We start from the raw sequence: 25,644 nt of genomic DNA, 5'->3' as shown, positions 1-25,644 counted from the left end.
GACAGGGGCCAGGTGTGCAAGGAAGAAAGGAGTAGGGGAGGGAGGGAAGGAGAAAGGAAGGAAGGAGGAAAGAAGGGAAGGGGGAAAGAAAGAAAGGGAGGGAGGGAGGGTGGAAGGAAAGAAAGAAGGAATGGAGAAGCCATGTGGGAAAAGCCAGGACAGGAAGGCAGGAGGCAATGGTCTCTGAGGTCATATCCCTCCTCTGGGCCTCCGTTTCTGTGCCTGGAAAGAAAATGGTTGGTAATGAAGAGAACAGATGTCTAGAGAACTCTAAGCCATCAACAACAGAGGATGTTGCTCGTGATGTTATTGTCGATGTTGAGAATGTTGTTGTTGGCTGGACCCTTTGCAGGGTCAAGGAGAAAGGGAAGGAAAGGCCTTTCAATTAGTTAGGACTCATCTTAACAACTCCTGGCCTGTTTCTGCACATTTGTCTCAGTTGTTGAACTATAAGGCATGCCAAAAGGAACGGGAATAATTTTCCAATTTCCACGCAATTCTCTTCTTTATGGACTATGTTCTCAGGGATGCTAGCTCATGAAAGTAAAATTCATATTGGCAAAATGAGTGTTTTACATAGATGCAATTGTCCTCTCTATCAAGTACCTAGCAAGGACATTTTTCTCAACATTGGGAAGGGCCTAGGAGGTCTTTTTTCATTACAGTGGAGCATGCAGTTTATTAAAACCAGTGTATCTGTCACTTATACCATTGACCATGGAGGCTTAAGATATATATGTATATTTCTTGCTTCTAAGTTTCTCTTTCAGGAAGGAAAAAGGAATCAATTTCCCTCTGGTTGACCTAAACGTCTATAGGTTCCTTGTCTTCTGTATCAGGGTCAACAAACTTTTTCTATAAAAGGCCAGATAGATGGTAAATATTTTAGGCTTTGTGGGTTATACTACGTCTCTTCCAATGACTCAACTCTGTCATCATAGCACGAAAACGGCCACAGATGATATCTAAACAAATGCGTATGGCTGTGTTCCAATAAAACTGTGTTTAAAAAACAGGTGGTGGGCCCCTAACAAATTCTGCCCCATCATCTGAAATGGCAACAGCTTTGGCACAAGCTTTAATGAAGAGCACCACCAAGCTATTGCAACACAGTGTCTTGACCTGAACTGTCCGCATGGCCATGGATGTTGGCTCTCCCCAAGCCAGCTCTCAGGGAACAAGAAAAGAGTGAGCGAGCCTGCCAAGCCCAGGGACTCCTGGATGGAACTTTCTTTGGTCATTTTTGCCCGCTGCTTACCTGTCGCCATGGACTTAATCTCATCAAGAACAGGGATGATGTTTGGTCTCAGTCGGTCAAGAATTCCGCCTCCTAGCACTGAATTGATACCTACATGCAAATAAACACAAGGATGGTGAGGGTGGCCTCTGCTCATCTCTCCACCCCTCCCTCATTCTCGCCACACTGCCTCAGCCCCTCCTGCTGCAAAACCCATTTGCATCCTGGACCCTGTCTAGGGGTCGACTCGTGTATGGAGATTTCTCTTCAGGGTCTCCACACCAACTGTTCCCCAGTGAAACACTAATCACTACAGACTCACAGACCTGGTATTTACTTATACCAGGAGCATGGTGTTACCATCTTGACTTGTGTGTAACTCCCTGTGTATCTAATCTCTTCGGCTAGACCGGAGTTTGCACCCGGACTGCACTCTGGTGGGGGCTGTGGTGAGCATTATGGGACGCTTAGAGGCACCCCTGGCTTTGACACACTACATGTTGGTAGCACTGTCCCCACCCCACCTTCACCTCATTGTGACAACCCAAAATGTCTCCAGATGTCACCAAATGTGCCAAACATCACCCCCCAGTTGAGAAGCACTAAGCTAAACCTTGGCGTGCAGGGTTGAGCCCTCTCCATCCAGCGATTTCTGAGGCCACTGGTTTCTCTGAGGAGCTGGCTGTGTCTGTGCAGGGCACCTGGCAGGAAAACAATCTTTCCCTCATGAAGGAAATGGAGAATGAGCGCTTGTGACTGCAAGAATGCTAAAGCTTTCCAGTAAGTGTAAAATGAAAAAACAAAATGTCCTGCTGCCTGTGAAACAGATGCCTTCGATGAGGGCTAGATTCTAATCGCTGAGTAACAAATGACACATTGGCAATAAGGCTAAGGAATCATCTTTCTGTCTCCCCCCAACTTTCATATACATCATTTCTCAGTCCATGTTTTATGGGAGATGAGTCAAAACAAAGAAAAAAAATGTGAAGCAACTTTAAATTTTACTCACTGTTCAGATCTGTGAAGGCCTTGTCCTTGGTAGTGTTGTACTGGGCCAATATATATTTGATTTGCTGAAAAAAGAACATTCTGTGAAACCTCCCCTTCTAAGGTCCAAAGGCAAAAAAAGGGCAAAAAGAGATTTAATATACAAAAGTTTTCCTGAATCAGGACATTTTCAGGTAACCAGCAAGTTCCTAGAAACTTTTCTACTTTCTGACAAGTTGGAACCCATGAGCATCACACATTTAGGCTGCTTCCTGCCCAGACACTTTTTAAAACGATGTTCTGAATAGGTAATTCATCAACATACTTCTGGAACACAGAAGAAAGGGGACCTCCTCTCCCATCCCCACCCTTCAACCATCCCATTGCCCTTCTCTAAAGACAATTTGTGTGTCCGTGAGTATGTGTACATGTGTATATGTGAGTGTGTGTGTGTGATAGACAGAGACTGTGCGTGTGTGTCCTTCCCAAGGAATTTGACATACCTATACAGACATTAGCAAATGGATGTTTATAAAGCTGGATGGTTTCATTACAAGAGTAACTTTGTGCAAGTGATGGAAAGTTAACTATACCGCCAAAAAGAAAGGATAATAAGGCCCAAAAACTTTTTTTTAAAAAAAATCATAAGAGCCTTAAAAGTGTTAAGTCCTTCTATAATACGTACTGTAATGTGAAGTTATATCTTAATAAAATAAAAACACCAGTTCTGAAATTCGGCTTTTGTACTCTTGAAAATCACTTTCCGGGGCTTTATTCATCCAGGACATTAAGAGATAACACCAGTCTATGCTGATTCACCGTGTTTCTAGAAGGTTTGAATGAGATTCCAAATATACACAGGAACTCCAACAAAACAAAATTATAAAGCATCGCGGTACATAGAGATGATGGTTTTTACCTCTGGAGTTTCATTCAAGAGAGTTCGCAAGTCCTTGAAATTGCTGTCTGCCAGTTTCCGACTCCTTTTGATCCGAGTTCTTACCTGGTGATTTGCCACAAAACCATAGAAGATGCCAATGCTGCAGGAAAAGGCAGAGAGAAGAAGGAGCATTTACTGCGTGGCCCATGGTTCTTTGTCCAGGTCCAGAGCAGGAGTCAGGGAGGAGCCCGCAGAAAGACTGGCCTTTCCTCTCCCACTGCCCTCTCCTACAACGTCCTTCCCACCGCCATCCCACAGTCAAACCACCACCCACGCAGGGGCTACAAAACAGGACTCAGTCCTCTCAAAGGAGGCAAATTTCCATTCCATTCAAAATGACTCTCATCAATGGAACAATGTTCACAACAAATTGTGGAGGAAATAGGTGCAAAAAGGTTATAAGGCAGCATGCATGATCCAGCCCATTCCTGTCCTCATGTGAATGTGTGTACACACCTTCTTGTGTGAACATATGCATGTGTGTGAACACACACACACACACACACACTTCTGCTCCCTGACCCCCCAAAGAAGGCTATAGAAAAAAACATCAAAATGATGAGTACTTGGGGCTTCTAAGGTTTTTGGTTTCTCTAATTGTCTGTTAGTGCCTGTATTGTCCAGGTTGAAAGAAACATGAGTTACTTTAGCTTTAAAATGCTATGTGAGAAGCCACATACAACAGAGCACCTATGTATTATTTCATCTAGAAAGTGCAAAAACAAGTGAAATGGTGGTGCTGGAAGTCAGTGGTTATGCCCAGAGCAGGGGTGGAATGGCAGAGTACTCTGTTCATGGGTGGATTCACTTCATGGACACTTATGCATATGTACTTGTGAAAAAGACACTTTCCTCCATGTGAAATTTACTTCAAAAAAAGCTGCAAAAAACGCCATATGAAAGGCATCTTACAGGAAAGACTTCTCTATGTGAAACAAACCAAAACGTCTTTTTTCAAGCCATCTAAAATGTCTAATGTAATAATTTTAAGGGCTCTTACTGTTGACTAGTTACTAATAATCCTTTGACTTAAAATAATTTGACCAATTGGCCTGTTTTTGTGGCAAAGCCTTTGAATATTAAAACGTTAAATTAGAAGGTGCTAATTGCCAAGGTTCTGTTGAATTTGGCCACTAGATGGCAGTAAGGAATTACATAAACATAGACGAACCATTTTTTTCACCTGCAGAAGCAAGTAACAAACTTGTTAGTTTGTAATCATCCAGTGGAAGATGTAGATATGGTTTTAGAACTAAGTTTTGCAAATAATAGGCAAACTTTAAAAACATATCAGATGCAGAAAATCAATACATTGCCTCTTCAGCAAAAGCAATGTCTTGAGGCTTTATTTGTGCATATAATTACGGGTAGGATGACTAAACATCCCAGTTTTTGCACCTAAAATCCCATGTCCCCAGGAAACTTCTCCATCCTGGGTAAATGGGGACAGTTATTCACCCCACTTAAATATAAATACATTCTAAGGAGCACTGGTTCATTACTGGTTTCAAAACATACGTTTCCATTGCAGTATAACATAGGTCCATTAGGTTTCCCAAAATGCTCCAAAAAAGTCCATATTATACAGTGTTGAGGAATATTTCTTATGGTTAACAAGTTGCAGTGTACTGAGTACTAGACTAGGGGCACAAGATTTGGGTTCTGGGTCCTGTCCTGCCACCACCGTACTGTACAAGCCAGAGAAAATCACTTTCTTTCTGTGGACTCCAGTTGGTACCTCCAAACTGAAAAGATCAGTTTAGAACTTTAGGTGTAATTACATAAATTAGATCCAATCTAATTTAGATTAGATAAGTGCTTCTCAAGCTGTAAAGGAGAGTAGTACTGGATGTACACGTTCTCTAAGATTTTTAAGTTTGGGTTAATTCTGATGGTAATCTTATAAAATAAATATTAACAATATTCTGTCCCATTTGGAATGACCACCTTATAATTTGTCCTAAATTTGCACTGGTATTTTGGGAGTCAATGCACTACAGCAATAAGAGTTATCAAATCAAGTACTCATACCAAAGAGGTCAAATGACTCAAAATAATGATTTTGGAGTTTTGTGAAGAAGAAACACACACACACACACACACAAGTTGAGTCAGCAATGCACCTGGAGCTTGCTACCATGCCAGATTCAAAACATTCTAGACTATGACGAGTCAGGATCACCAACCTGAACATACCTGATGTTCACAGTGGGGACTCTTGCTTTCTCTTCCCAGCATGTCCAGATTACTTTATTCACTCGTCAGATTCCAGATATAAGAAGTCAAAGTGAACTTGGGAGAAGAGAACCAGTCCAAGTCCACTTTCACTTGACCCTCACTGACCCCTCCACCCATCCCCAAGAGGGAGAAGAACCTCCTTGCCTTGAACTCCCAGAGGCTCTCCCTTTAATTCTGATGGGGTATGTCTCACTTCACACTCTAATTTGTCTTTATTCTTAACTATGTTTAATTTTCCTAAAAAGAGGTGGAAACTACTTCTTTGTTAACTTTGTATAATGCAGTCTTGTCTACACTGGGTGCTCCATGAAGGTGAGTTTAGGGGTCGAGCTTTGGTTTCATTTGGTCTATTTAGAAGACTGGCCATATGTCTAAGTGTGAGTCAGAAACTGTCTCTGTGCCTTTATTGAATAAATGTACTTACTCACAAGATCATCAGTCAGTGAAATGAATTGCAATACAACATTTCACTACAACACTCGATTTCAATGCTACGTATTTTGGACCTACATTTCTACTAATCAATAATAGATCTAATTAAAATTAAAGCATTGATAATTTTTTTTAAAAACTGTACTAAGCTGGGTGTGGTGGCACACGCCTGTAATCCTAGCTACCTGGGACACCGAGATGGGATAATCACTTGAGCCCAGGAGTTCCAAGTCCAGCATGGGCAATATAGCAAGACCCCATTATTAAAGAGAAAAAGAAAAAAAAAACTGTACTAAGCATAATTATAGAGTAGAAGTCAGTGATTTTCAAAGCTGATTTTCAAACTAATGCACAAAGTAAATTTTGTATTTAAATTCTAATGCCTGTGTAAGCAGGCAGAAAGCATTAAGGAAAAATTGGGTAGCATGGGAGATCAAAAATGGGCTGGAGGAGCAGCTAAATCTGCAGGTCTCAAAAGCACCACCATGATGGCAGATAAATATTACCGTATCTTCCCATTATCCACAAAAATCTGGGAATCTGGATTCTTATGTGAAATCTCCCAATTTTTAAATATTAGCAACTAACAAAAAAAATTTAAATACTATACAGACCAACTGATGGTCTCCATCTGCAATCTCAAATTTAAACCTTCTATTCAAACACAAATAGAGAACAAAGAAATTATGCTTTGAGGTATTGATTTAGACACTACCTGTTGTTCAATGTATTTTTTGAGCAAAAAAAAAAAGTATATGAATAAATATTTTTATTTGAACAACCTCCAATTATTAGAATATAAGGATACTAAGAGACATTTACCTAATACGAAAAGGAAATCATATTTCAGTGAATATCAGTTCTCTGGCATTTGACATAAATGCCTTTAAACAATCTAAAACATATGCTTTTAAGCAGTACAACAAAATCTCTTGGAATTGTTAGCAGAAGATAGGAATTTTTATTTTTATGGCCTTACATCTTCTATATTTTATTGTGGAAAAATCAATTTTCTTACATATACACTTACAAGTAAATAAGCTTTTTACAGAGTAAGGCTAAACCTTACTTTTAAACCTTTACTTTAAAACTTGTAACTATATCGTTCTTACCAATTTCTACTGATTTAATAAAATTAGCCAAAGAAAGTCAAACAAATGCTTTCAGTCTATAACTGATCTCTTATTAAAAAACAAAAAAAATTACATTTAAACTGTAAGTAACCAGACCTCATTCACATGAAGAAAGTCTCATGATTTTCAGGACTGCTATATCTAGCTCAATCTTTTTTCCACAACCTTGCAGCCTCCCATTCAGGAATTGGCAATCACGTCCTAGTATAAAATGAACTTTGAAAATAGCCAGCTTCCTGAAAATGACTGGAATTCAATTCACCATGGGAATTGTTAGCAAGACTGGCTTATTATACTCAGAAACTTAGAAACATACAGAGGAAGTCAAGGCATGTTTTTTTTTTTTTCTTCCATAACCTTTATGAGAAATGCAGCGGTGACAAGCAAAAAGAAAGAAAGGAGAAGAAACTTGGCTTTTTCTGGAGTAAGACACATCTGCTTAACAGTCTACAGTGAGAGGTGGAAATTCGATCTTGTGCTGATGGTCAGACTGCATAAACATATGTCAGTGTGTACGGAATTCTCACATTCCACAGCTGCTTCTGGGATGCTCAGAGAAAGAACATGCACACGTAGACTGCACATCTGCTAGGGCATCTTTCTCCTTAACACCTATGTCTTCCCTTCACCCCCTAAAGAAAAGATTTACATTTTTTAAAATAAAAAAGGATGCTCAAAACTAACTTGAAAACCCACTGTGTTTAATTGTAACATTTTGAGCCACAAAATGAAATTGAGTCCAATAAAAGGCAGGTGGACTGCTCTGGGTTTCTGAAAGAATTTTTTCAAAATCATATGCAAAGATTCTTTCTCAAAAGTGTCCCATCTCCGCTGAAGTCAATGTCAGCTAGAGGCCCTGCATTAAAGAAGAGAGAGTCCACTCTCTTTCTTCTTTCCCTCCACTTGCTTTCTTTCCCTTTCTGCCTTCCAATTTTGTTGGCATTCTTTTCCTTCTTATTTTTATCTAATCTTCTGATTTTGTTGACATTCTTCTCCTGTCTAGCTACTCATAATAGAGAAATCTTAACTTTCCCCAGGTCTTTAATTCTCCCGGCTAGCTTGGATTACCTGCAAACAATATGTAGGTATTATGCAACTCATGATGTTTAAGGTATTTGCAAACCAGTGGGGGTTTCAAAAGGAAGCCATCAAAATAGTTACCAGAAATCAAAAAGTTCAAGGCAAAGAAGCTTAAATTCTCATCAGAATTTAAAGTGAGAAAAAAAAAATTCACATACTACTCTTATTCAAGCCTGTTTATAATTTATATATAAATTCAATGTGCTATATGAAATCAAATTAGTTTTAGTTTTGTCACAATCTCAAACAGTTGATCAATTCTGATTTAATTATATTGAAATCTAAAATTACAATTTTCACATTAATGTTTTACTTGGGTGGGGAAAAAATTGTTTTAACTGAATATGCAGGAGAGTATAGAATCACAGCATGCATTTTTAAAAAGAATTTTCTAAATTAAAATATACTTAGAAAAAAATATTGATTTGATAGGTCTGAGTTCTCAAGAATTAACAAAACAGTAGCTTTCATTGTATATATAAATGGAAGCCAAGTTTATTTTTTACTTTGTAGCTTTATTGTTGATATATTTTGGCATTTTCAACATAATGTGAATAACTCAATCAGCTTAGAGTGAACTGCAACATGCATAACACATAATTATATGTCATGCAAATAAAAGTTCAATTTTGAAAAAGAAACCCATTGTAGTGGCTAGGCACGGTGGCTCACGCCTGTAATCCCAGCACTTTGTGAGGTCGAGACGGGCAGATCATTTGAGGCCAGGAGTTTGAGACCAGCCTGGCCAACATGGTGAAATCCCATCTCTACTAAAAATACAAAAATTTGCCGGGCCTGGTGGCGCATGCTTGTAATGCCAGCTACTAGGAAGGCTGAGGCACAAGAATCACTTGAACCCGGGAGGCGGAGGTTGGAGTGAGCCGTGATAGCGCCATTGCACTCCAGCCTGGGTGACACAGCGAGACTCGTCTCAAAAAAAGAAAGAAACCCAATATATTGGAAACCCATTATTACACATGTAAACACTTATTCAGGTAAATAAATAACTACATTCAATAAAGAATTTTCCTGAAATTATACTATATGTATTGACATCAAGTGAAAATTATTAACTTGTTAAGTAAGTAATCACTCTAACAAGAAGCCCTAAGGGCAATATTTCCAGATGACGCTTTCACATCCGAGTCTCATCTTTGAGGTCCAGGGTGTATGGAGCAGGTAAACATGGCTGTGCAAGTGTCCAGACAAATGTGGCATGTAAGTTTCAGGCTTACGGGAAACACACCAGGGATCCCTGGTGGGTTTGACAGGTTTCAGGGCTGTAACTGAGATTCTTCTGGTAGCTGAAAAGGAGGTAACTACCCCTATAACTAGGAGTCTGTGCATTCCTTAGAGTATATCAAATACAAAGCAGGGAGAGACAGGGACATCTGGAATGACCACTACTGACCTGACCCCAAACTGCCTCTCAAAATCAAATGTGAAAAAAACAGTAAGGATCAAATGATTTTTGGAGACACAGAGAAAGAGACAGACAGTGACAGAAAAATACAGAGAGGCAAGGAGAGACAGAAAAGAGAAAAGGGAAGAAAAGAAAGAGAGAGAGAGAGAGAGAGGGAGAGAGAGATTGACAGGCAGAGATGCCCACACCCCAATGTCATGGAGAAAAAACAAGTAACTCTCAGGCTAACCAACAGTGCATGAAGTCAGCTAACACATTGACTTGGATCCTGTTTACACACATAGCTAGTCAAGGTCGATTATTCCACTATTACCAGCAAAAGTATGTCTTTGCTTAAATAGTCACTGCCCTGGAGTAAGTGGTAATGCATTGGCCTTTGTCTGTTGTGAAGATTTTTTTTGTCATTGTTCAAGTTTTAGTTAAGTTAATTCAATAGGTAATACCCGAGCCTGGTACATAATCAAAAGAGACAAAAAGCCCAGCTACAGCAAGAAATGAGTTTCCTTCCTTCCCCTCCACAACCCTCAATTTCCTTTCCAGAGGCAACCACTGTTGCCAGTTTCTTGTCAACCCTTTCACATCCCATCTGCTCTATAAAAATATGACCAAGTGCTTGTGTCTCCTTCCTGATCTTTTTTTTTTTTTTTTTTTAACATAGTTACCATGTTCTACACGTGGTCTGCAACCTGCTTTTTTCACTTCATCTGTCATGGTGACTGTTTGGTATCAACAAATCCAGAGCTGCCCAGTCCTCTCCAATGGGTACACTGCATTCCAATGAGTGGTCACCCTAAGCCATACACACCTTATCAGACCCCTGCTGGTGGCCACACTTAAGGGCTTTCCTTCTTGGGTTTGCAACTAGAACTCCAACTCACAGGACTTACTGTTTTCTGCTAAAATTCCTGAATATCACTTCCTTAGTAAAACTTGAAAAAAATCTGATGGCTACTGAGCACATGTGGTGTTTGGAGAAACAACAAAGAGAATGCTGTTGGCCAACCCTTGCTGCGCCTTCACGTCATGGGCACATTTATTTCTGCTGCTGCATGAAACAGTGGCAGAATGAATGAGGAAATGTGGAACAATAACCAAGCATCATAACAAGGGAACACTGTTGTGGCGCATGTTCTTCAGATGAGCAATCTAATTTGGACTCGAAAAAACGTCATCTTAAAAACAATTTCTGATCTGCCAGTCAACTGGAAAACTTTTGAAAGCAGCAGACGCTGCAGCAGAAACACCCTAAATCGTGAAGTGTGTCCCAGACTTCAAGAGAGGGTATCGGATTAACAGCACATAAAAGAAAAATGGGTTTATTATTAGAAAGTCAATTGCATTCTACAATATTTTCAAGTTTCCAAATTCAGGGACTGCATCTGTCTGTCAAGATTCCTTTGGACTCAACTGGCAAATCAACTTGCAGATCCATCTCTCTTTTCTGCATGCTGCCTGTCTGCTGTGCTGGGAGGTAAATCCTTTCTGCAGTCCAAGATTTCTCAGGATACCTTCAAGAGGAAAAATACCAAAGGGCTGGCTCATCAGCTCAGCTGGAGCAGCTTCATTACAACGCTAATGTCTGGTGATAATGAGATCCTTTCGAATCACTCTAGACAAGCGCTTGTGTTCTCCCTTTTCTGTTTTGTGAGTTTTGTTTTTTTCATTGTTGCTATTTTGTTTAGTTTTAAACTCATGGTTTAACCATTAAAATATGAGACACTCTTCATCAGCCTAAAACACAATCAGTTGTTGTCCAAGATTGTACTTGCCTTATTATTATACAAATCACCAAGAGGGAGATTGCAAAGCATTTCCTCAGGAAGGGCCCATTTTCCTTCTGTCGCTGGTGCATTTCTCCACCACATTTATTACAGCAACGACACATACAAAAGAAATACCCCACCAGAGGCATCAGAATAATAAACAGCAGCCCCAGGACACAGCATAGAATAATCCCTGCTTCATAGTAGACAATCTGCAATTCAAACAAAAGAAACGGCACATATTGTAACACAAAACAGTAAGTAGAACATTCCATGGTGTACAAAGTTCTTTTTTCTTTTGAGACAGGGTCTCGCTCTGTTGCCCAGGCTGGAGTGCAGTAGCATGATCTCGGCTCACTGCAACCTCCGCCTCCTGGGTTCAAGCGATTCTTGGGCCTCAGCCTCCCGAGTACTGTATTTTTAGTAGACAGGGTTTCACCATGTTGTCCAGGCTGGTCTTGAACTCCTGGCCTCAAGCAATCTACCTGCCTCAGCCTCCCAAAGTGCTGGGATTACAGGCGTAAGCCACCGCACCTGGCCATGTTTCATTTGTTTAACCTATCTGCCATCATTAGTTGAATCTCAATGTGTACATACATATATATATATGTATTTTTTTCCATTTGGAAGCTCCTTTTTGAAACAGAGGAAGCAGAGAATTGAGTTATTAAATACATGGCCAAGTGGTTACTGGAAGATGTCTTTCAACCCCTAGGAAGATGTCTAAATGCTAGTTCGAGCTGCAAATGGTTTAATTTTAACCCCAAAGGTATTTTGTTTGTTTTTAAAAGGATCAATAAATCTTGGCAGGAGTACTTGCGTAACAAATAATCTACATATAAGGTGCTTTACACCAGGAAAACTGCACAAACAAATAGAAGTTAAAGATTCAAAGCACTTTGGATTGGCTGGCAAACAATTACTCAAGAATCTGGAATGTATCTTAATTTAGAAAAAAGGCTCAGACTCTAAGTCAGGCACGTTAAACACAGGCCAGTCACAGGGTTCCTCCTCTGATACACTGGAAATAATAATACGTACCTTGTCAAGTCATTGTGAAAATTAGAGATAATGCATGATTAGAAATAATGTGACAAAGGACCAAGCACTGAGTAGACACTTAATAAAGGTGCCTCTCATGCCATGCCCAGGAGCCAGATCCACAGTGAAGGACCAATCTTGGCAGTCTGTGTCTCAGACAGTTCCTGAGTTCCCAGGAACAGCACAATTTCTAGATACAATCATGTGACCTAAACATATTTTCATAATCACCGCTGACTTTATTCCGGGATAAACGAAAATTAATGCAACTAGATGATGAAACTTGATGTCATTCCAATTCATGCATGTAGCTGCTTATATTTCTAAAGAATGGCAGAAAATTGCAAGTTGGCAGTTTGCAACTAAATGGACAATCTAGACAGCTGCGAATTCTGAAGCCAAGCTGAGCAAAGGAAAATAAAACACAAGTCTTGTTCCTGGGAGCAAATGTGATGTCTTGGAGGAGAGACCTGCTTTGCATCCCAGCAGTGGGCTTCCAGGTCCCTAAAGTGGATGGTGTCACATTAGCATTAACTTCATAAACATATTGTGAGGGACAAATAACTAAATGATTGAATGTGAAAACAACTAGCCAAGTGCCCAGCACACAGCAGATATTCAATAAATGGTAGTTAACTCTATGAGCAAATGCTCAAGACTAGTAAATCTGGTGCATCTGGCACTTGAATATTATCTACTTCCATATTAAGATTAAATTGCTAAAAAAAAAAGTGGCTGAATCTTGCTGCGTTCATCAAGTATGTGCTCACGCTTAAGCTAACCCTCATCCCATGTTCACGAAGAGGCATTATTAGGGGACTTAACCCTTCCTCGAGGACCAATATCACTTGTCAGTTAAGAAACCAGCCCAGACATTCCAAACTCTTACTTACGTATTTTTCCATCATTTCTCAGCAAATATTCTAAATTGTTTACTATTTTAAAGAAATGTAAATTCTATCTGAATTCCAGGAGACACTGAACCAAAACCCAGGAGAGAAGATACATTGAAATGTTTTAAATATGCTAATTTTAGCTTTAAATACAAATTGTACATTTGATACACAGCCTTTCTAATGTTACTGACTAAATACCAGGCAGTATCAGGAACAAGATAGGGCATTTCAAGAGTTCACTTCTAGGCTGACTAGATGAAGGCCTGTCACTACTTAAACTGTTTTTTGATACACCAAGATCTTCCAGTGCTTTGTTGATTGTGTTGAAGATCAACATCTAAATATTACAGAGATATCTTTCTTAAAAGAGAAGGTTAAAAGTGATGGTAAAAACAGAAATGAAACGGACCATTTAAAAATCTTCACAGTGAGGATGACAGTGAAGAACAGGAAGGCCTTCAAAGAGCAACTTGAAATAGCAGACAAGGACTTTACCTTTAGACCTAAGATTACAGTTTCTGGCTGTAGAAGTCAACGCAGGTGAGGAATTTTGGCAGAGGCAGCATGCATCAAGAAAACAGACAGAAAAAGTTATGACTGATCAACCATAACCAAGAACATTCATATCCCACAAGGAGGAAATCGGGTGATAGAAGGATAAACACGAGAAAGGAATATAAAACTTGAGTGTGAATTCAAGAAACAGTGTTTTAAGTTGCTTCGAGTTCTGAAATTTACATATGCATTTACATTTGGATTTCCCAAAACGTTCTTAATCCGTATGCTAATCAGTTACGAAAAGGAGAATTAGAGGGGAAGTTATAAATGCTTAACACACTAACCATGTGATCTTCATAAAATAGAGAATCAGATCTGAGAACTCCAGAACCAATGGCAGCATCTTCCCAAGTGCCCTTTTCTAAAATAAAAATCTGATGGTGTTATTCCCATGCTTAAAGCGATCAACGGATTCCCACCATTTTTATTCCAAACATCTCAATGTTTGATTTTAAATGTCCTTTTGTGGCAACATAAAATTAGGTGGCTCTATGTCATTTTCTAGATCACTTTTTTGAAATATTCTGGTTCAGGAAATCTAAAAGTTTAGAAACTATTGCCTCAGCTGGCAGATCTTCACAGATCTGAGGGAACACCATTTGTGATGGGAATCACTTTTAAATGAGGCATTCAAAATACTGGGACTGGGGGGCGGTTCAGATATACCTGCCTCTGGGGTCACACAGGGCATTTTAAATGATCCCAGTCTCCCTTTCTTGGGGAAGGGGTACGCAGGCTTGTTACCAACCAGGGCACAAGCTCCCAAGCTCACCAGACATAAAGAAGCACCTCACAATGTGTGTCAGAGAAAAACATTGACTCCCGGCTCCTCTGCTACAGCACATGAGTTGGAAGATATGGGTAAGACCAGGAATCTGTGTTCCCTGAGCCTGTCAAACAAACGACTTGCCCTGGAGTCATTGGCGTAGGGTCTGCTTCAGGGGGAACCAACCCAACACACCCAGCCTTTATCAGACTAAATCTAGTCAGAAAGCCCTCCTCCAGGTGTGGCCTGGCTCCTTTGGTGCCTTTGTTTAATTAACCTCTTTCTTTGGATGATGGTAGAAAGCGTGTTCCAGTTCCACATCTAGAGTAGGATTCAGATCATCCATGTGGGCTCAGTTCTGCATCTTCTCTCCACTGCACCCTCACCCAGAGTTTTTATTCATTTGCAAAGGCAAGGAAAGAGAACAGGAGCCAGGGGTATAAACCAAGGTTATGGGAGCGCCAAATCTAATACCAAGTCAAGCACAAAGACCCTGCCAGGGACGGTGGCAGCCCAGCTCCAGCTCAGACGCGCAGGTTCCTCAAGGCCACCTAAGGGTCCCAGGACCTTGTTTTCCAAGTCCCGGATCCCACTGAAGCACTACCCCTACTCCCATTCCTTGGTTGGCATTCGGGCTGGCTAAGCATGTTATGCTAATTTTGAATATAAATATAAAAGCAACAGTCATTTTCTTCCCCCAGAGACGCAGGCCGACATGGCAATCACGTTTGGGAGATATAAATGAAGCCTGTGGCACTGAGCAATGCAAATGCTTTCCACGGTGCTGGGGAAGGCTGTGAGCCCTGGGAACAGCTCAGTTCATCTTCTACACAGTCTTCCCTTGCTGAATGTAAACGGCCTCTAGAAAAGGCTTTCCTCTTCAGCTTCCGCATTTACTTTTCTCTTGAGTATAATTTTCTTCAAATTAAGAATATGATGAGGCCATTTGTAACTACCGTATCTGAGGTAACAATTCACTGGGTAAAAGGGAACTGCCCTCTCCCGTGCCGAAAACACTAGCATTCAGATTTGTTGTGCAGGCCAGTAAAAAACATCCACCTATACAACTGCTTACTGGTAGCCTGATAACCACCTTCAAACCAGGAAAGGAAGGAACAAAGTGCTTTACTTACCGAGAAGGACTGAGAACCTGGCAAACACATTTAACTAATTTTTATTATCTTACATTCAGTGCTACACACTTTTGTCTGTTTGCTACATGGGCAACCTACACTCATAACACACCAAAATCAAAAGGCCATTCTTCTGTTTAGGTAGGCAGTCGCAGAGGAGTGCATTGGCAGCACCTTGGGTAATAAGCAGAAAAATGCAAGGAGCTTTGATACTTCCTGAAAATACTAGGGACTCACTCGAGGGAGGCGTTCAAGGCCCTCCCAGGATCAGGCCCCAACTTACCTTTTTTTCTCTCCCTCTGGCCAGGGGCCTGCTTCTTTCATACCTTGACCTCTTTGCTCACGTGGTTCTGAAGCCTGGAATGTGAGCAGAGCGCCCACCCATCCCACCGGCTCTGCCCTTGTATGATCCTTGTTACATTAACTAGATAAGGTCCCTGCTATCTGTCTTCTAGCCTCTTGAGACCAAAGGCTATCATCCTTATCTCCACCTTCCTTCAATTCTAGCCATGCACTCACACAGCAGGAGCTTCATAAACCTTATACAAATGCAAAGCTACTTTTTAACAAACGATATTTTATAACAGAGTACACAGTCACCATCTCTAGGAATTTTCAAACAATTCTACTTAATAAGGGAGTTCTCATCCCTCAGCTAAAAGAAAAGTAGCGTAATATTTCTTTTTGAAGAAATTCTGGTTTTTATTTAATTAATTAATTAATTAATTTATTTATTTATTTTGAGAAGGAGTCTCACTCTGTCACCCAGGCTGGAGTACAATGGCACCATCTCGGCTCACCGCAACCTCTGCCTCCTGGGTTCAAGCAATTCTCCTGCCTCAGCCTCCTGAGTACCTGAGACTACAGGTGAGTGCCACCACGCCCGGCTAATTTTTGTATTTTTAGTAGAGACGGAGTTTCACCATATTGGCCAGGCTGGTCTCGAACTCCTGACCTCATGATCTGCCCGCTTCGGCCTACCAAAGTGCTGGGATTACAGGCGTGAGCCACCGCACCCAGCCTTAGTTTTTAATTTTTAAATAACATACAACTTGAAAGGTTTTCTTCAAATGCTACTTTTGAAATTTCTGCTATGGTTCAAATGAGATTTGTAAGGTGGTTCAATATTCCATGGAAGTTCTTAGTCAAAAAAGGTTACTAAAATTGCAGATTGAATAACTGGTTGTTTGAAGATTTACTTTCAAGTCAGCCAAAATTTTTCTCATACTTCATATTTTTAGTAATAAATACACCAATGAAAAATTACCTTATCATAATCAATTTTGGACTCATGTGCCTTCTGTATGATTTTTCTCAAAGTATCTGGAAAAAAAGCCACAAAACAGCAAAGTTATTTTTTCAGTAAAAATATAAAATGCATATTTAGAAAAAGATCTTTATATGCTTATAAATTATTATACCTAAATTTCTATTATTCTTATAATTTTATTCCTATGTCTTAATGTAGGCAAATAATTAATGACCTCTAGCCGGGAGCCAAGAACAGAAGACAAATACTTGTGATTTACTATTTTGTCAGTGACAGAATTAAAGAGTTGTCACTTTTAAGTTAGTAATTTATCATAATACACCTTAATATTTACCAGCAAACCACATACAGCTTATTAATAATCATTTATAAAAATTATGCTGAAATTGCTAATTCTTAATTATCTGGAAACACAAATGAAATTTATTTTTCAATAATTCCACATTTGCCTGATATTAATATTTTACAAAGGAATGGATGAAAGGAATCTTAAAATTAACCCAACTCGGCAGGGTGCCACGGCTCACGCCTGTAATCTCAGCACTTTGGGACACAGAGGCAGGCGGATCACCTGAGGCCAGGAGCTCAAGACCAGCCTGGTCAACATGGTGAAACTCCGTCTCGACTAAAAATACAAAAATTAGCCAGGCATGGTGGCTCATGCCTGTAATCCCAGCTACTTGGGAGGCTGAGGCAGGAGGATCACTTGAACCCGGGAGGTGGAGGTTGCAGTGAGCCGAAATCGTGCCACTGCGCTCCAGACTCCGTCAAAAAAAAAAAAAAAAAAAATTAACCCAACTCGAGTTCTTAACATGGGAAATCCTTCTCTTCCTGTCTCCAAGCAGTACACAAAAACCTATGCAATGCAAACTTGAACTTTTCCATAAATATTCATTTAGAGTATTTTCAAATTCTCACATAGGCCTAGGACCAAAAACGGTTAAGAGCCACTTCTTAACCCTGAGCTGCCATCTAAGAATGATACGAGACAACTGAGACATGGACAGAGAGGGTGACATAGTGATTCATGAGGAGGCCAGACCAAGGCCCAGGTCTTCCTTCTCCTGTGCGGGTGCCTTCCCGCCACCCTGTACACTGTCTCTCATCCCAGGAAGGAGCTTCTGCAGTGCTATCGCTATATCCATCACACCTGAAATGTACTAATGGGGGGGGGCAAACAAAACCCTACATCAACTCCTTTTTTGATGCAAAAAAGTTCAGATTAACATACTGGAAAACAAAGCAAGCCACTTTCCCACAAGGCTTTATGCAAAACAACTTTTCTCCTCTACAACTCAGAGATATGGGCTGATGTTTAAAGATTACGCTGCAGGAACAGAGATTTTCAAACTGATATGTACCCAGGGAGCCCCAGTAGTTTCTTCACAGTACCTCGGGGGCTGCCCAAGGACCAGAGGGACACTGGGGCTGTCTAATCCCCTTCAGACACAGGCTACCTCCCCCTTCAACCAGTCAGCATTGCTTTGGTCTGTTTTACAGATCAGGCTTCTGTTTAAAATTTCATTGAATGAAAGAGTCTACTGTTGATTTAAAAACTGAGAAATCATCTATTTATTAAAATATATTTAGCTGCACAGCATAATATGTTGCAATTTGGGATCTTGATCTAGTAACAAGTTAGAAGGGAATCCAAGCTCCACCACTTAACTGGGTGTCTAATCTTGGGTGAATAACTGCTACAAACATCCTCATCTGCAAAATAAGATGTCCCTACTCTCAAAGGACCACTTAGAGTGAAGTGAGAAACACTTATAAATAAAACAGCACTGGGCCTGGCACACAGTGGGCACATGGTATATACCTGCTATTATTATATGAAGGAATTTAGAGAATGCAGATTACAGAACAGTATCCATGGTAAGTGCAGTGTGGAAGACTGTTATTTTGGCCATTCAATGTCCATTCACTTTTTTTTTTCCCCTTACAAAACAAAGCAAACAAACAAAAACAAAATGAAAACCTTTGGATTTCTTTTGGGGAACTGCTCCTTCCATCCTCTCAGGCCACGTGGACTGGGGAAGCTGTGAGCCCAGCACCACAATGGTAGATCGTCACGGGTCTAAACTAGCAGGTCTCCAAGCATGGGCTGTGGGAATCCCCAAGATATGTTCAGGGTGTCCATGAGGTCAAAACACAAGATGTTAATTGCTTTTTTTGTTGTGTTGACATTTGCACTAGAGTGCAAAGGCAGTGGTAGATAAGAATGCAGGTGATTTGGAACAAATCAAGATTGCAGCTAATACTCATTATATTCTTTGCCATCAGGCATTCATGTTCAATAGTCAGTTACACTTAAGAAGGTTCTTGATAAAGCATTAAAAATTATTTTTATTAAATTTCAACCTGTGAGTACAGCTCTTTTTATTATCCTGTGTAAAAAAAAAAAAAGGTAACTACACATAAAGCTCTTTCATATACATCAAAGTATAATGTGCAAAAAGCATTTGTGCAAGTGTTTTAAGTTGTGAGCTCAACTAGCCACAGTTTTCATGGAACACCATCTTTACTTGGAAGAAAAGTTGATGGCCAGGCACGGTGGCTCACACCTGTCATCCTAGCACTGTGGGAGGCCAAGGACAGAGGATTGCTTGATCCCAGCAGTTTGAGACCAGCCTGGGCAACTGGGTAACATAGTGAGACCCCATATTAGTCAAGTGTGGGGGCATGCACCTGCAGTGGGAGGCTGAAGTAGGAGGATCATTTGAGCCCAGGAGTTCAACTAAGCCACAGTTATGCCACCGCACTCCAGCTCAGGTGACAGATAGAGACCCTGCCTCAAATAAATAAATAAATAAATAAATAAAACTAAATAAGAAAGGCTGAGAGACAAATTGTGACTATTCAGACTTAGATATACCCAATCTCAGCCCCTAATCATGGTTCACTGCAGGCTCGAGCTCCTGGGCTCAAGTTCTCCTCCCCTCTCCCCTCAGCCTCCTGCATAGCTAGGACTGCAAGTGCAGGCCACCATGCACAGATAACTTTTTAATTTGTTTTTTTTGTAGAGATGGTGTCTCACTATGTTGCCCAGGATAGTCTTAAACCCCTGGCTTCAAACAATCCTCTCACCTTGGCCTCCCAAAGCACTGGGGTTACAGGCGTGAGCCACCGTGCCTGGCCAGCATTTTCTCTGAAATGAAAGAAGTGGAGCTTGCAAGTTTAAGAAGCCACTGACAGGATTTGTTGCCAATGATAAAATTAGAGCTTTCAAGCAAAAATTAGAATTTTGCAAAATGCATATCCACCACCATGAGCTTGACGGCATTCCAGTACTTATGCCTTTCTAACATGATCAGTAAGGATATTAAAGAATTTTTGATACTATAAAATGAAATATGTCCACATTTGGGAGATGTGCAAAACTCAGTGAACAAATATTTTCCAAAAGATTCATGCATCATGTCACAAAATCCTGCATGGAAAAAGATCCATTCAAAGTGGAAGACCGGGAGGTGGGAGGAGGGCAGATGATAAAAAATTACTTGATGGGTACGGTGTATGTTATTCAGGTGATGGATACTCTAAAAGCCCTGACCTCACGACTATGTGCTCTATCCACGTCACAAACTTACACTTGTACTCCATAAATTTATACAAATTTAAATTTTTTTGATAAATAAATACAGTGGAAGACAGACCAGTGGATGTTAATAGATCAAAATGTAAAAAATTAATTCATATGGTTCCAGATTCCACATTGCAAATAACCTTTAAAAACTAGCACTTGCACAGTTTTAGTGTGGTATTAAAGAAAAATATCCACAATTATCTTCAGAGACTACTAAAGTACTGCTGTCTTTTACAACTACATATCTCAGTGAGAGCAGACGTTCACCCTATACATCAGCCGAGCTAACACCCAGTACCTCAACAGGACCAACTCAGATACAGATATGAAAATCCAGCTGACTTGCACTAAGCCAGATGTTCAAGAGATTTGCAAAAATGCAAAAACCAACGCCACTCTTCTCATGATTTTTGCTTTTGGAAACTATAGTTATTTTTAACAAAATTAAGTTATTCATGGAAAGGGTTTATTATCATTCTTTTAAAATGAATTGACAAATATATGTTAAGGTGTTCTCCATTTTATCTTCAAATATGATAAATATTGATAAACAAAATCTCTTTGGGGCCCTGAATAATTTTTAAGAGTTAAAGGGGATCTGAGACCCACAGTGTGTGAGTGAGACCTTGCTTCTGGTCTGAGCCAAGTAACATATCCGCCCAACCCCTATAACTTGGTTTAGGAGTCAACAGACAATCCAGCTTCAGCCAGTGACAGACAGACTCAACAGACTCAGGTCTTGGCTTTTCTTGTTTTTTTGTTTGTTTTGCTTGTTTCGTAGAGATGGGATCTCATCTGTCACCCAGGCTGGAGTGCAGTGGTGCCATCATAGCTCACTGCAGCCTCAAACTCCTTAGCTGGGACCGCAGGCGTGCACATGACACCCAGCTAAGCCTTGGCTTTTTCGAGGGAGAGATGCTCACTCACACCGCCCTTCACCAGGCCCGTGCTGGAAAGGACACTGGTCTGGCGTCACTGCCACAGTCCTCCAAGCGAAAGTCAAGAGACTGAGAATTGAAGCCCCACATGAGAACCAGCCGTGGCAGCATCACGGGAGCCCCACTTTGAATGGATATTTTTCTGGACTGCACGTGCTGAGGTGGTGGCAGGGATGCGTACTGTAGCCGGAAAGTACAGAAAACAAGGGGAGCCTGCTCTTGAGGGCACACGGGTTGCCCCATGACGCTGTCTGGGATGTGGTTCTGCGCCTCTCCATCCATTGCTCTGTCCATAGCTCTGACTGCCAGCCTCTCCAGGGTGTGTGGCCTGGGAGTGAGCAGCCCTGTGAACTTCAGGATGGACCTTCTGTGGCCAGCAGCCAAGTCTGCAGAAACGAGTTCTGGAACTCAGGGCCTCTCTGTCTGTCTCTCTCTCACACACCCCGCCGGTCAGGGGACAGTGCTGGCAGGATGTCTTAGCTTTGCGGGATTCTCTTGCACCTTCTCACTACACTTCAACAGGACATGCAGCAGGAGCTTCTCCAACAGGCTGCGTGCGTACGTGTGCGATTTATGAGTTTTGTGATGTCTGAGCCACGGAAGTAAGCTAAAATAAGAAATGTGCCTTGTGCAGGACCCATATATTATAACAGATCCGTCTTCTTTATGTGAGTCAAAACTCATCTTTGACTAAGATATTTCTGTTCTCAAACTGGCTTCTCTGAATACATATGTAGATTCTGGCCCAAGCTGGGCCTAGTGAAATTCCATCCCTGTAATGTTCTCTTGTAAAATGAATAGAGAACTTAAAATCCCCTGTTGTTTGCAGTAGATTTATCAGACTTGTGCCAAGCTTAAGTGCTCTTGGAAAGATTTTGCTGACAGTATCTGTAAGTCAGCTTGCTCGGGCACTTGTGTTTACTTAGACATGTGATTAATTAAGAGCATAAATAGTGTTAAGTGCCTCTCTGCGGAGAGACCACAGGGTCCCTCTTTTGCCTTTGGTGGCCCCATCTTAAACACACATAGTTCAGGGGATCTCGCACGTGGCTCTGTGCTAAGAAGGATTTAATATGTTAACTCATACATTAAAACAACACTGTTCAAGTGAAAGAGATTATTCATATTTTCCAAAAAAGACACAGAATAAAATAATATTCAAGTTCAATTTAGAGACTTGCAGAAACTAGGTTTGTACATGCATCATTTTTGTAAATTAAATACTAATTAAAATGCAACTATAATTGTTTCTTTCCAGGCACATAAGACTTTCTGTAGGCACTTCCAAATAAATTTCACAACTTGTCCCCATCTAGACAAAATTCCTGAGGGGACAGGGGGAAGCAGGCAAACCAAGTAGAACTGACAAGCCCAGAAAAAACACAAATCTACACAGTTCAAAAAGTGGTAAGTCTCTGGATGTGCTGGCATTACACAGGCTATGAAAGATGGAAAGGCATCTTACCCCAAGAAAAGTGTCCAGCGCAGTGCCTGGTATATAATATACGGAGCACTACAGATGCTAAGAGACGTGTTAGCCTCTCCCACCTCTACTCTGGGATCCCACGGCCTTCAACACTCCACTCCTCCCTGCCGGCCCTCAGCAAGTGGCACAGAATGAAAGCGTCCCGTGCCATCTGTGTGTGGCCTCTTCCTCCTTGACCCACAGCCTGACTCTATTCCCCAGCTCTTTTGCAGCTAAGAGGGACCAGGGACTTGAGTTCTGGCCAGCGGAACACAGATGGACATACACGCACACCACTTCCAGGCCTGGCCTCTGAAACCTCCCAAAAGATCCTGCATGTTTGCCCTCTTTATTCTTCTATCAGCCAAATACAGAGGATCCAGTGGAGAATTCTGAAGCCCAAGCGGCTGGCAGAACCATTAGGTAGAGCGAGCCGGAGTCCCCAGACCACACCACCCAACTCACAGCAGCCTCTATGTTGGACTGAGCAGTGAACCACAAACATTTTGTACTGAGATTTGGGCTTGTTTCTCTTAGCAAAGGTTGTTACGTACCCTAATAAAACACACCTTACTGAATTAAGACCCCCAACATTTTCTAGCTACATGCCTCCTCTACCAGTAGCCTATCCTGTCAGCTTTGACTAAATAATGAGAAAAAACAAAACAAAACTTTTTTTCAGCAGAAAGTAAACATACACATGATACATGCAGAGACTTAGTGAAGCTTATAGACCAGCACCCACATACACTGAGATTTTTAAGACATCTTCACTGAAATGTGTGAATTCCTATATTCATAAAACAGAATGCATGAAAAGGTACTTGCACTCATAAAAATCATGACCAAATACAGTGAAGTATAGCTCAGATGAATCACTCTTCCCACCTGCTTCTCATTCATGGTCTACAAAGCTTGGAGAGTCATCCCGGGCCTGAGACACATCCAGTAAGCCTACCAACTGAATTGTCCTGATCTACAAAACACATGTTCATAACCAGTTTAAACCACCAATTCAAACAAGTCTCTACTGCCAAGATACTTAAGGAAAATGTTCTCAGGTAACAGTGTTATCCTGGGAATAGTGCATCAGATAGGGGTCAAGGCTAAGTTGGCTTAAGATCTCGGTAGAATCTCCAAGAGTTATGAGTACAAATGGATGGTAAAATGAGCTGGGAGCACCAGCTTCCGGGTCCAGCCTGCCCTTTCTGGAGGAGAATGCAGATTTAACTCAAGACGCAGAGCCGGTTGGTGAAAATATATACATTTACGCGGTTTATATGTGGCCACCAGCACTTTCTCCAGGGCTCCCATATGGAAGGGATCTTAAATTACACAAAGAGGTAACCCTGCCTCTGAGTCCTGTCTTCCCCCATTGGGCTAGGCCCGCTGTGTTTTGTTTTTATGCTTTAGAACTTCCTGATTCCATTTTCTAAAATGAAAATTTGTCTTCTTTTGATAGGAAAATACCTCATGACTTTAAACAAATTCAGAAATGCCTAGTTATTTGCATAGCTTGACTCAATTTACCTTTCATCAAGGAAAACAATTCATTGCCTGAAAATGTTAAATCTACATTGAATCAGCGTAGGAGATATAATCACTTCTGTTAGGTTGATTGCAAAAGAAAAAGAAGGAAAACGACCCTTAGATATTTTATTTTAACTTATTTAAGACATACAAATACACATGCATTTGCCTCTCATCTGGTGCAAAGCCAGTCACTTCAGCTCCAAATCACAAGCTTGAGGGAGACAAGAATGACCCCATCGACTCACGGAGTCACACTGTCTACACAGAGTGGGTACTTCAGAGACAGCACTCAGTCATCACAGACTCTGCCTCAGGATACAGGTGACCTTGCTCATTTGATTCTTCAGTGACTAGAATAGGCAGAGGGCTAGGCCTTCCTCCAACCACGCACTCCTTCCCACCCTCATTCCCAAACACTGGAAATAACTGCCTGTGTCTGTCATGGTTCCCTAGAGAGACAGAGCCAATAAGAGACAGTACTATAGACATTCAGAGACTTATTCTAAGGAATTGTGGGAGCTAGCAAGTCTGAGATCTGTAGAACAGGCTGGCAGGCTGTAAACTCAGGCAGGAGTGGACGCTACAGTCTTGAGGCAGGATTTCTTCCTCCTCAGGAAACCTCAGTTTTTCCTCTTAAGGCCTTTCAACTGATTGGATGAGGCCCACCCACTTTATCAACGGTACTGCCTTTCTTTTTTTAAGAGAGAGAGTGTCTCTGTTGCCCAGGCTGGAGTACAGTGGGGCAATCTCAGCTCACTGCAACCTCTGCCTCCTGGATTCAAGCGATTCTCCTGCCTCAGCCTCCCAAGTAACTGGGATTATAGGTGCATGCCACCACACCTGGCTAATTTTTGTATTTTCAGTAGGGATGGGATTTCACCATGTTAGCCAGGCTAGTCTAGAACTCCTGACTTCAAGTGATCTGCCTGCCTCGGCCCTTCAAAGTGCTGGGATTACAAGTATGAGCCACCATGCCCGGCAGGTACTTACAGTGTCCGGCAGGTACTTACAGTGTCCGGCCGGTACTGCCTTTCATTTAAAGGTTGCAATTAGTTTCATCACAATTAGTTTTGTTACAATTAGTTTTGTTAAACTAGTTGTAGATAAAATACTTTTAGCAGCAACACTAGATTAATGTTTGTTTATGTCATCATCTACTATAGCCTGGCCTAACTCTACCCTGCCAGCTATTGCTCCTGCTGGATGGTTATACCTCATAGGT

The 25,644-nt window shown here is 41.1% G+C and overlaps 1 protein-coding gene across 2 annotated transcripts in view; it reads right to left on the bottom strand.

The window, feature by feature from the left end:
• PROM1 (prominin 1) overlaps positions 1-25,644 on the bottom strand; it is a 116,211-nt gene that overhangs the window by 54,743 nt on the left and 35,824 nt on the right. Inside the window, exons 3-8 of one of the 2 annotated variants that reach the window (XM_030801163.1) lie at positions 16,895-16,950; positions 13,666-13,692; positions 11,240-11,445; positions 3,144-3,264; positions 2,247-2,310; positions 1,259-1,348 (exon numbers count right to left, since the gene is read on the bottom strand). In XM_030801163.1, the coding sequence (XP_030657023.1) occupies positions 1,259-1,348; positions 2,247-2,310; positions 3,144-3,264; positions 11,240-11,445; positions 13,666-13,692; positions 16,895-16,950 (564 nt within the window). The remainder of the gene's footprint in view (positions 1-1,258; positions 1,349-2,246; positions 2,311-3,143; positions 3,265-11,239; positions 11,446-13,665; positions 13,693-16,894; positions 16,951-25,644) is intronic. The other variant, XM_030801164.1, reaches the window with a different exon arrangement.

The sequence above is a fragment of the Nomascus leucogenys genome, chromosome 20 (assembly GCF_006542625.1).
Source record: "Nomascus leucogenys isolate Asia chromosome 20, Asia_NLE_v1, whole genome shotgun sequence".
Taxonomy (NCBI): Eukaryota; Metazoa; Chordata; class Mammalia; order Primates; family Hylobatidae; genus Nomascus; species Nomascus leucogenys.
The sequence above is the reverse complement of the archived record's forward strand: the minus strand, read 5'-3'. Positions and strand labels throughout refer to the sequence as shown.